Genomic DNA, 12,500 nt, shown 5'->3' with positions numbered 1-12,500 from the left:
TGGTGTGTAGCACTGTAGTGTGTTCTTAAGGGGACAAGGGAAGACATACATCAGAGAGAGAGAGAGAGAGAGAGAGAGAGAGAGAGAGAGAGAGGTGAAATGTCTAGAGGTTTACTCTTCTTAGACCTTGTCTTTAATAATGCACTGTCTCTTCCTCAAACATTCCTGAAAAGAAAGCATTGCATTTCTGTTTATTTGTAATATTTCATGGCTGTACACGGACTGCAGGTTCACTGGAGCCAACCTGGACGTTTGTACTGATTCGGTTATCTCTTGCACAGCGTCTGTGGATAAGTAAAGGTGCTGGACATTAGCCAAAGATGTTAAAACATGATGGCAAGAAGGATTGTGGGTAAAGAGCCCTGTATAAAACAGCCAGTGAATGCAGCAGCAACTGGCCATGAACCAAAGACGGTAAAGTATCTCAGCATTGTCTAACACATGGCTACCATCCTCACCTTCATCTTTATCCTTCTCAGCATCATCCTCAGTTATATCATTCATATAACGTTCCCTGTCCTCAATCTCAACATCCTCCTCTGCGTTAGCATACTCATAGATCATAGCCCTTCTCATCAACCGCATCATCCTGATCCTCATCATCTTCATCCACAGCCTCATTACACTCATCAACCTCATGCTCCTCAACATCTTTATCCACAGCCTCATTATCCTCATCAACCTCATCATCTTCATCCACAGCCTCATTACACTCATCAACCTCATTCTCCTCAACATCTTCATCCACAGCCTCATTATCCTCATCAACCTCATCATCTTCATCCACAGCCTCATTACACTCACCAACCTCATTCTCCTCAACATCTTCATCCACAGCCTCATTATCCTCATCAACCTCATCATCTTCATCCACAGCCTCATTACACTCATCAACCTCATTCTCCTCAACATCTTCATCCACAGCCTCATTATCCTCATCAACCTCATCCTCCTCAACATCTTCATCCACAGCCTCATCAACCTCATCATCCTCAACATCTTCATCCACAGCCTCATTATCCTCATCAACCTCATCATCTTCATCCACAGCCTCATTACACTCATCAACCTCATTCTCCTCAACATCTTCATACACAGCCTCATTATCCTCATCAACCTCATCCTCCTCAACATCTTCATCCACAGCCTTATTATTCTCATCAACCTCCTCATCTTCATTCCCAGCCTCATCAACCTCAACAACCTCATCATCTTTATCCATAGCCTCATTATCCTCATCAACCTCATCTTCCTCAACATCTTCATCCACAGCCTCATTATCCTCATCAACATCTTCATCCACAGCTTCATTATCCTCATCAACCTCATCCTCCTCAACATCTTCATCCACAGCCTCATTATCTTAATCACATTATCCTCATCAACTTAATCATCCTTTTACTCATTATCGTAATCATCCTTTACCTTACCATACTAGTCATCAACCTCCTCATTCATATTATTGCCTCCTTCAGCCTCATGAACTTCATTATCCGTATCCTCCTCAGCCTTAGCATCATGTTCATTGTCCTCATAATCCTCCTTATTCTCATCGTTGGCCATCAGCCTCATCATCTTTATCCTCATCATTCTCCTTACCTGAGCCTTACTTACACCATCATCATCATCATCATCCTCATTCTCAAGCTCATCATGTTCATTAATCACCCACCTGAATAAGATTATCCTCATAATCTTCCTTATTCCCATGTATATGATCATGTGAATCATGTTCATCCTCAACCGTCACCTACTTCTCATCACCTTCATCATTGTGCTTATCCTCATCAACCTCATAAACCTCATCATCCATATCTTCTGCATCGTCCTAATAAACCTCACTGTCCTTATCTCCCTCAACCTCAGCCTCATCATCCATAAACCTTCCTCACACTTGCGAAACAAGGGAATATCTATTGAAAGCACGGTGTTCGTGTCTCCTGTACAGTTCCAGAGACTTGTAGAAGCTACACCAAGATGCACTGAAGCTGCTGCTGGCCAAACAGCTTCCTATGACACTTTATGTTGGATTTTCCTGAAGCTGAGTGACAAACAGAAACACAAGCTCTGCAGGCCACCTGCCAGAAGCACTTAGGGCAGAGATTAGCAGATGACAGAGACGAGATTAGAGAGGTTCTGGCTGAGAGACGGAAACAAGGACTACATCAAACGGACGTATCCACCAAAGCTCTTCTGACTGTGAGCTGAATTCAGAGCAGCTGCCATATTAAGCTGATCACAGAAATATCAAAACACAAGCTGTCTAGCCTAGATGTATGGAAGTCTGGGTCTCCTATACCAAAGATACCAATTTTAAGGATTCACCGAGGGATTTCAGAGTAAGAACGCAGAAGCTGGAGTGCTTCTCTAAACACACAGAATTGACTGCAGATATTATTGGCCCAGAGCCTCGAATATGAAAAGATAATGGTTGCTTCTGGTGTAGGCAGTATTGTAAGAAATAACTTCTATCAGACAAAGTATTACGAGGGATATTTATAGGCGTACTGTATAGACATGAAACACCTAACACACATTAAATATCCAACCATGAGACACTCCATGTCTCCTCCATACAGGCTCCCTACAGTTGTCCCTCAAGATTCGGTGCTTGGACCCCTTTCCTTTTCCCTCCACGCCAGTTCTCTCAGTGACGCAAGATCCCCAACTTGCTTTATTTGTTTTTATAGAGGACATCAAACTGACCTTTCACACCATCTGACAGCCAGGATTATTTATATCCTAGCTCGTTTGGCAAGCATCTTCTCATGGGGTGCAGATGATCATAGAACGCTGGATCTTGGCAAGACCGAGTTCGAGTGTATTCCTGGAAAGACCCACGCCTTTATCCTGTTGTCTGCTTTCAGAATTTCTTAGTCACTCTGTGCAGACGTCGGTGTGGCATCACATGATTAGTTTCTGTTCACGGTAGATGTTGAGAATACAGTACAACGTCTGGAGGAGCGCCGTTCTCGATGCTTTGGGTTATATCGTGTTATGCTCGCTACGGATTTTTGTCACGATTTTCTCCCAATCTGGTCGCTCAACAAATTCCGACCCGTTAGCTAGCTCTCAGCAGTCATACAACAGCTACGAAACGCTAAGGGTGAAGGCGAACACGTGCTTCCTCCAAGACGTATTCTAGACGCTGTGAGGAATACGCTATCTACCCTCTTCCACATACATGGTGCACACAGATGCCCGCGATTGGTTAGATAGAGTACGCCATCCCTCCCACCCACAGAGCACGGTCAGTTTTGCTTCCGTCGAATCCCGGCCATTTGAAATCTCCTAAAATCTCCTAACTAAAGGGTGTCCGTTTTTTTCTTGCGCCACTTTAAACCATGATCTGGTCTGAAAATGTTCCTCGGTTCTCCACTCGATGCCGGTGGTCTAGTCCTGCCCTGTAACTAGCAACGAGACGACGTCACGCAGCACGTCTTGGTCCAAATCCGCGTAAAATCCGCCATAATTCTGAAAAATCGCAACCCCTCTTATACAACGGCAGTAAACTCCTCCCCCCTCGTCCTGAAGACTTTCCCACGGTGGAAAACCGTTACGAACTGCTGACACTGAAGACTCGTTCCATAAACGTCAAGCAACACCTTCTGACCAATCAGAATAGAGAACTCAATATTATGTATTGCTGTATACGGCGAATCGAACCTTAAAACACTTTACACGATGCGCATTTTTATCCCGGATTGTTGCTTTTAATTCGACTCGACTCGTTAGTTATTTATCAATCCGCTGGCCAGACGATTGACGCGGCAGCACGGAATAAACACTCAACGCTGCAGTGTACTGTACTCGATCTCTGCGCTTAAGCAGACGAGCTCAAAAGGAGAACGGCAGGCTTAATGCTTCCTTAAGGATCCGATAACGGGGAATTGACAAGCTATATGTGCTAAGTGCACTGAGTAAGCAGTATTAGGTATTAAGATGCGCACACGCGCACACACACACACACACACACACACACAGGGCAAGAGGACAGAGATACCGAGCCTTATCACAGCACTGTAAAGATTTCAAATTCCCCTTAAACTCACAGAGTGATATAGAGTTTATCAGTGCTTTATGAACGAGTGTGTTATCATTACAGCGGAACCTCTCTCTCTCTCTCTCTCTCTCTGTCTCTCTCTCTCTCTCTCTCGGTCTCTCCAGTCCTTTTTATTAACCTTCAGAACAAATGACTGGACCCCGTCATTACTCAAACCCGGTCAATACAGCTCCCGGGCGATGACAGGCGCGAGACTGAATTACGGCAGAAGGAAGCGCTGAGTGGACGAGCGAAGGTGAACAGGCCAAACTCGGCAGCGTTCTGCCGGACGACGTTCCATGACCACGCTTCACCGGCGTGACCGTTCTTTAACTCTACACTGTGATGATGTTTGAGTCATGGAGAGCTGGAGATGTGGATAGCAGCACCCTCTGCTGTCCAAATCATCGTCGTCGTCGCCTTTCCGAGCCGAATAATCTACAGTCGTGCTTGAAAGTTTGTGCTCTCCTTCTCGTCTTGGGTCGTTTACTTCACACAGAGGTTTTTAATGATGTTCGAGACTTTCTCCACGAACGCCTCAAACGCTGAACATCTCACACTGAGAGATTTATGCTAATTTTATGCTAATTGCACTTTCACACAGCGTTTGTGCGCTCAACGGCGGATTATTATGGCGTGGTTATATAAGCACATCACCGCAAAAAGTGACGTCGTCAGTCTGTCAACTTAATTAAAGCAGGAAAGCTGTTCGAGCGCGTCTCGCCGCGCTGTAGCTCATCTCATGGCCACCGGAGGCGCTGTTTTACCGAGTGAAGTAGAGGTTGGTTAAGGGTAGAGAAGACATCATGACTATTTTAAAAGTCTGTAAAATTACAAACTAGAATGACAACATTTCTTTAAACTGGTTATGCTTTTCTGGCCCAGAACTTGGCTCCACCCCTGCCGAACAAGCGCCCCCTTTTCCTTAAAGACTATGACCTCGGATCCTGCGTCTCACTCTAAACTTAAAGTTTGCGAAGTGTTTGTTTTTTAACTCGGTAATAATTTTCAGAGACACATTTGGAAAAAGGTACAAATTTCCCTGCAGCGGATTTGAATTTCATTAAACCGATTTCATTTCAAGGATGTGTTTTATAGATTTTTTCTGGCCTGGAAAATCTTAGCCCCGCCCCTTTCTGTAGCACAGCTGCTCAGTGGGTCGAGTCGGTCAGAAAGCTTGTTTTTATTCTTCTGAGGCAGCAAAACGATACGTTTAAAGCTCCGGATTGCATTTTTCCGGCCCGGAAACGACCTCCTGTCGGTTCGAACGGGGATGTTTTTAAAAACGCGACTCACGAGGCGTGTAGGTTTAACTGCCGCGGCGTGTCTGTGGCGGTTACACCGACAGGCTCTAAACATTACATACCGCCGCTTTAAAACGTGTGAGCGGATTTGAGAAATGAATGTGGATTTATGTGTTTGTTTAGAAGGAAACTAGGAAGTTCTACCTGTGTCCAGATGAAATAAGGAGCTAGGGTTAGACTTCTGAGAGCGCTCATTGACGACAGGATGCGGCTGCTGCACAATCAGCACTCCGATATCGGTACCAAACTTCTCTAAGCGAGATTTAAACCTCTTAATTAAACAGGACGGGAGTTAAACGGCAGGTCGACAGCTGTTTGAAACTCCCTCTTGCTCAAATTTGGCTCGTCCCATCAATCACCATGGCAACAGGGCATCTCAAGTCCAGAGAACATCCAGCTGAAAACGAATGACTCGGCTCACGGCCGCGGAGGCACGCGTGCGCGGAATGGAAACGCAGGCGAGTCGAAGGTGTGGCGTGACGCGAAAGCTAATTATTTAAACTTCTACAAACAGGGATGATTTATCACCGACCGAGAGCTCGTTAATCTATTTGCATATATTAGCATAAATCAATAGGCGCTATCTTCTGATTTGTTTTCGTAGTAGCACCGAGTAATTACCGTCTCCATCACAAAGCACTCCAGGTTCAGTTAAAGCTCGAGTGGAGCGCGTGAAGAAGTGCACCCGGACATGATGTAATTATGACTCGTGCCCCGGGTTAGAAGATCGAACCGTCCGAGCCTGAAGTTTTCCAACCGTCTTCCTTTCCTCACTTCCTGCAGAACGAAGCGAGAAATGTCATCCTTCCTCCAAACACCGCACACTCAGCGTTACAGAAACTGCTTTACTGCCTCATAATAAAAATAAAAGTAATCCAGCCTCATTTCTACACAGTCCAGAACAGTAGAACCAGTCAGAACTGGACCTTAATGTCGCTGTTTGCAAACTTCAAAGGATGATTCGGTGAATCAGCGTTAAAACTTCTCCATCCACTGTGGACTATTTATTATAATCAGGGAGCTGATAAAGGGATAAAAGCGACGAGGTGTGAAATGAGTTTGCAGAAAGAGAGGGAGAGAGAGAGAGGGAGAGAGAGAGAGAGAGAGAGAGAGAGAGAGAGAGAGAGAGGGAGGGGGAGAGACAGACACAGACGGAGAGAGACAGAGAGAGACGGTGAGAAAGAGAGAGAGAGACGGAGAGAGAGACACAGACAGACAGACAGAGCGAAAGAGAGAGAGAGAGAGAGAGAGAGAGAGACAGAGAGAGAGAGAGAGAGAGAGAGAGAGCGCACTGCTGACAGGTCTGGAGCTGCAGAGTCAGAAAAAGAGTCAGAGATGGAATCAGAGACAAAGAGAGAGAGACAGACTCAGACAGAGACAGATTCATAGACAGAGACAAAGTCAGAAAAAAAGAGTTACAGACAGAAATAGAGAGAAAGAGAGTTAGAGGCAAAGTTACAGACAGACACAGAGTCACAGACAGACACACAGTTAGAGTCAGAGTTACAGAAAGACAGAGTCAGAGTTACAGACAGACACACAGTTAGAGTCAGAGTTACAGACAGACACAGAGTCAGAGTTACAGACAGACACAGAGTCAGAGATACAGACAGACACAGAGTTAGAGTCAGAGTTACAGACAGACACAGAGTTACAGACAGACACAGAGACAGAGTTACAGACAGAGCCAGAGGCAGAGTTACAGACAGACACAGAGGCAGAGTTACAGACAGACACAGAGTTACAGACAGAGACAGAGTCAGAGTTACAGACAGACACAGAGACAGAGTTACAGACAGAGACAGAGTCAGAGTTACAGACAGACACAGAGGCAGAGTTACAGACAGAGTTACAGACAGAGACAGAGTCAGAGTTACAGACAGACACAGAGGCAGAGTTACAGACAGAGACAGAGTCAGAGTTACAGACAGAGACAGAGGCAGAGTTACAGACAGAGCCAGAGGCAGAGTTACAGACAGACACAGAGTTACAGACAGAGAGAGTTACAGACAGAGACAGAGTCAGAGTTACAGACAGACACAGAGACAGAGTTACAGACAGAGACAGAGTCAGAGTTACAGACAGACACAGAGGCAGAGTTACAGACAGAGTTACAGACAGAGACAGAGTCAGAGTTACAGACAGACACAGAGGCAGAGTTACAGACAGACACAGAGACAGAGTTACAGACAGAGACAGAGTCAGAGTTACAGACAGACACAGAGACAGAGTTACAGACAGAGACAGAGTCAGAGTTACAGACAGACACAGAGGCAGAGTTACAGACAGAGACAGAGGCAGAGTTACAGACAGAGACAGAGGCAGAGTTACAGACAGAGCCAGAGGCAGAGTTACAGACAGACACAGAGTTACAGACAGAGAGAGTTACAGACAGAGTTACAGACAGACACAGAGACAGAGTTACAGACAGAGACAGAGTCAGAGTTACAGACAGACACAGAGGCAGAGTTACAGACAGAGTTACAGACAGAGACAGAGTCAGAGTTACAGACAGACACAGAGGCAGAGTTACAGACAGACACAGAGACAGAGTTACAGACAGAGACAGAGTCAGAGTTACAGACAGACACAGAGACAGAGTTACAGACAGAGACAGAGTCAGAGTTACAGACAGACACAGAGGCAGAGTTACAGACAGAGTTACAGACAGAGACAGAGTCAGAGTTACAGACAGACACAGGCAGAGTTACAGACAGAGACAGAGTCAGAGTTACAGACAGAGACAGAGTCAGAGTTACAGACAGACACAGAGACAGAGTTACAGTCAGAGTTACAGACAGAGACAGAGTCAGAGTTACAGACAGACACAGAGTCAGAGTTACAGACAGACACAGAGGCAGAGTTACAGTGAGTAATAGAGTTAGGATAGCGAGACAGGGTCAGCAGTAGAGACAGAGTCAGAGTTAGGACAAACAGGACAGAGGCAGATATTTTTCTCCCTCTCTTTATATCTCTTTCATTCTACCTCTCTCGTCACCCTTCCTCTCTCTCTCTCAATTTCACTTTCTATTTACCATTTCCATCTTTCTTGTCACGCTTTCTCCATCTCTCTCTCACTCCTCATCCTTTTCTCTTCACCTTCGTCATCACCCGCTTTCTACTCTATTTTCTTTTTCTTTTTCTTCTCCATGTCCATTCTTTCCTTTTTTTCTTGTCTCTGTCTCCACCTCGGTCTACCTCACTTCATCCCTCTCTTCCTTTCTACATCTCTGTTCACCAAGTCATCTTTTTCCCCTTTCTCTCTCTCTCTTTTTCTTCCTGCCTCCATTTTTTCCCTCCCTTCCCATGTCGTCATCTTTCTATCTTTCATTCTCCTCAACTGCTCTTCATCCATCTCTTTCTTTCTACCTCTCTCTCCACCTCTGCGGTTTCTTTTCTTCCTTAAGTCCATCTTTCTTTCTTTTTTTCCCTGAAACGGTCCATCTATCTTTCTCTCATTCTCCCTTTCTCCTGCTCTCTCTCCACCTCTTTCAACTTTTTCCCCCTCTCACTAACTCTTTTTCTATTTTCTTCTTTTCCTCCCTAGATCTGTTTCCCCTTCACCTCTTTCATCTTTCTACCAATTTCCCCTCTTCTCTTTTTTTCTTCCTCCCTTAACTTTCCATCTTTTTTCCCTTTCTCACCCTCTCCATCTCTCTACGTATCTCCTCTTCTTCATCCCTCTCATTCTCATTTCAACATCTAGTTGATTTTTTCCCTCCCTTGATCTTTTTCCTCCTTCCCCATGTCTATGTTCCTTTTCTCCTGTCTCACTCCATCTTCCTATCATTCCACCTTTCTCTTGACCTCTGCCATCTCTTTTCCCCTTTCTCCGTTTTAAGTTGAAACTTTCCTCACAGCGTGATGCTCCGTAATCCACATCCTGATTAGGATGTAAAGACGTAAACAGACGGCGGATATGGCGCAGGTTCATGGGTGAGAGACATTCAGAGACAGACAGGTAGAGAGACAGAGACAGACAGACAGGCAGACAGACACTTACGTGCTCCAGCTTGTCCTTCTTGCTGAGCCACACGCTGGACAGATAATCCTGCTGCTGGACGACGCTGGTGCTCGCCGCTCGGCCCCCGGGGTTAAAGGTCAAATCGGGTCTCGACTCCAAACCCACGGAGCTCAAACGACTCTGATGATGGAGCTCCATGATCAACAGCGCGACTACTCTCCACCTCCACTCCTCCGCGCACGCGTGTGTGTGTGTGTGTGTGCGTGTGTGTGTGTGTGCGTGCTGCAGAACCACAGCGCTATCCTTAACCCACTCCAGGCAGCCCCAGTGTTTCTCACACACACACACACACACACACACACACACACACACACCCCGGACCAGCCCTCACCTTACGCACACTTCATGACTTACACACTCTCTCTATTCTTTTTCCTCTTTTCTTTTTTCCGCTTTTTTCTCTCCATTTCCATCGACATCAATCTCTTCTGTTCTTTCAATCAATCTTCCTCCACTTGTCCTCCTCTCTCCACCTCTCCACCCCTTTCTTCTCCCTCTTTCTATAATCACTTTTTTCCTTTTCCCTCTTTCCTTTTGACCTGTAATTCTTCTCTTTCTCTATTCTTTCTTTCTCCACCTTTCTAGCTCCATTTCTTTTCTCTCTCCTGCTTTATCTGTTTTCCGACATTTCATCCCTTTTCTATCTTCCACCTTTCTCTCTCTCTCTCTCTCTCTCTCTCGCATTCATTCTTTCCTTTGCATTCCCCTTTCAAATTCTCTCTCCCTTTTGATTTATTTTCTCTCCCCATCTCTCTCTCCCCCTCCTTATCTCCATCTCTCCCCCTCTCCATCTCTCTCTCCCCCTCTCTCAATCTCCTTCTCTCTCTCCATCTCTCTCTCCCCCTCTCTCAATCTCCTTCTCTCTCTCCATCTCTCTCCCTCTCCATCTCTCTCTCCCCCTCCTTATCTCCATCTCTCTCTCCCCCTCCCTATCTCCATCTCTCTCTCCCCCTCCCTATCTCCATCTCTCCCCCCTCTCCATCTCTCTCTCCCCCTCCTTATCTCCATCTCTCTCTCCCCCTCCCTATCTCCATCTCTCCCCCTCTCCATCTCTCTCTCCCCCCCTCTCCATCTCTCTCTCCCCCCCTCTCCTCATCTCTTTCTCTCTCTCCTCTCTCCTCATCTTTCTCTCTCCCCCTCTCTCCTCATCTCTTCTCTCTCCCCCTCTCTCCTCATCTTTCTCTCTCCCCCTCTCTCCTCATCTTTCTCTCTCCCCCTCTCTCCTCATCTTTCTCTCTCCCCCTCTCTCCTCATCTCTTTCTCTCTCCCCCCTCATCTTTCTCCCCCCCCTCTCCTCATCTTTCTCTCTCCCCCCCCCTCCTCATCTTTCTCTCTCCCCCTCTTTCTCTCTCCCCCCTCTCTTCTCTTCTCTCTCCCCCTCTCTCCTCATCTCTTTCTCTCTCCCCCTCTCTCCTCATCTTTCTCTCTCCCCCCCTCTCCTCATCTCTTTCTCTCTCCCCCTCTCTCCTCATCTTTCTCTCTCCCCCTCTTTCTCTCTCCCCCTCTCTCATCTTTCTCTCTCCCCCTCTCTCCTCATCTCTTTCTCTCTCCCCCTCTCTCCTCATCTTTCTCTCTCCCCCCCCTCTCCTCATCTCTTTCTCTCTCCCCCTCTCTCCTCATCTTTCTCTCTCCCCCTCTCTCCTCATCTCTTTCTCTCTCCCCCCCTCATCTTTCTCCCCCCCTCTCCTCATCTTTCTCTCTCCCCCCCCTCTCCTCATCTCTTTCTCTCTCTCCCCTTGTCTCCTCATCTTTCTCTCTCCCCTCTCTCCTCATCTCTTTCTCTCCCCCCCCCTTTCTCTCCTCATCTTTCTCTCTCCCCCTCTCTCCTCATCTCTTTCTCTCTCCCCCCCTCTCCTCATCTCTTTCTCTCTCCCCCCCTCATCTTTCTCCCCCCTCTCCTCATCTCTCTCTCTCCCCTTGTCTCCTCATCTTTCTCTCTCTCCCCCTCTCCTCATCTCTTTCTCTCTCCCCCCCTTTCTCTCTCTCCCCCTCTCTCCTCATCTCTTTCTCTCTCTCCCCTTGTCTCCTCATCTTTCTCTCCCCCTCTCTCCTCATCTCTTTCTCTCTCCCCTTGTCTCCTCATCTTTCTCTCCCCCTCTCTCCTCATCTCTTTCTCTCCCCCCTCCTCATTTCTTTCTCTCACTCCCCCCTCTCCTCATCTCTTTCTCTCTCTCCCCTTGTCTCCTCATCTTTCTCTCTCCCCCTCTCTCCTCATCTCTTTCTCTCTCTCCCCCTCTCTCATCTCTTTCTCTCTCCCCCTCTCTCATCTCTTTCCTCTCTCCCCCTCTCTTTCTCTCTCCCCCTCTCCTCATCTCTTTCTCTCTCCCCCCCTTTCTCTCTCTCTCCCCCTCTCTCATCTCTTTCTCTCTCTCCCCCTCTCTTTCTCTCTCTCCCCCTCTCTCATCTCTTTCTCTCTCCCCCCCCTCTCTTTCTCTCTCTCATCTCTTTCTCTCTCTCCCCCCTCTTTCTCTCTCTCATCTCTTTCTCTCTCCCCCCTCTTTCTCTCTCCCCCTCTCTCCTCATCTTTCTCTCTCCCCCTCTCCTCATCTCTTTCTCTCATCCCCCCCTTTCTCTCTCTCCCCCTCTCTCCTCATCTCTTTCTCTCTCCCCCTCTCTCATCTCTTTCTCTCTCCCCCTCTCTTTCTCTCTCTCCCCCCTCTCTCTCTCCCCCTCTCTTTCTCTCTCCCCCTCTCCTCATCTCTTTCTCTCTCCCCCCCTTTCTCTCTCTCCCCCTCTCTCATCTCTTTCTCTCTCCCCCTCTTTCTCTCTCCCCCTCTCTCATCTCTTTCTCTCTCTCTCCCCCCCCTCTCTTTCTCTCTCTCATCTCTTTCTCTCTCCCCCCTCTTTCTCTCTCATCTCTTTCTCTCTCCTCCCCCCCCTCTTTCTCTCTCCCCCTCTCTCATCTTTCTCTCTCCCCCTCTCCTCATCTCTTCTCTCTCCCCCCTTTCTCTCTCTCCCCCTCTCTCCTCATCTCTTTCTCTCTCCCCCTCTCTCATCTCTTCTCTCTCCCCCTCTCTTTCTCTCTCTCCCCCTCTCTCATCTCTTTCTCTCTCTCCCCCTCTCTTCTCTCTCTCCCCCTCTCTCATCTCTTTCTCTCTCCCCCCCTCTCTTTCTCTCTCATCTCTTTCTC

General features: G+C 47.3%; 1 protein-coding gene across 1 annotated transcript; it reads right to left on the bottom strand.

Moving 5' to 3' along the window:
* Positions 1-25: 25 nt before the first annotated feature.
* On the bottom strand, positions 26-1,871 carry LOC128604180 (coiled-coil domain-containing protein 1-like). The gene has a single exon (XM_053619073.1). The coding sequence runs from the start codon at positions 1,220-1,222 to the stop codon at positions 554-556; it is 669 nt and encodes a 222-aa protein (XP_053475048.1). The 5' UTR covers positions 1,223-1,871; the 3' UTR covers positions 26-553.
* Positions 1,872-12,500: the final 10,629 nt, after the last annotated feature.

This window comes from Ictalurus furcatus, chromosome 29 (assembly GCF_023375685.1).
Source record: "Ictalurus furcatus strain D&B chromosome 29, Billie_1.0, whole genome shotgun sequence".
Taxonomy (NCBI): Eukaryota; Metazoa; Chordata; class Actinopteri; order Siluriformes; family Ictaluridae; genus Ictalurus; species Ictalurus furcatus.
Note: the sequence above shows the minus strand (reverse complement) of the source record. Positions and strands in the feature narration are given on the sequence as shown.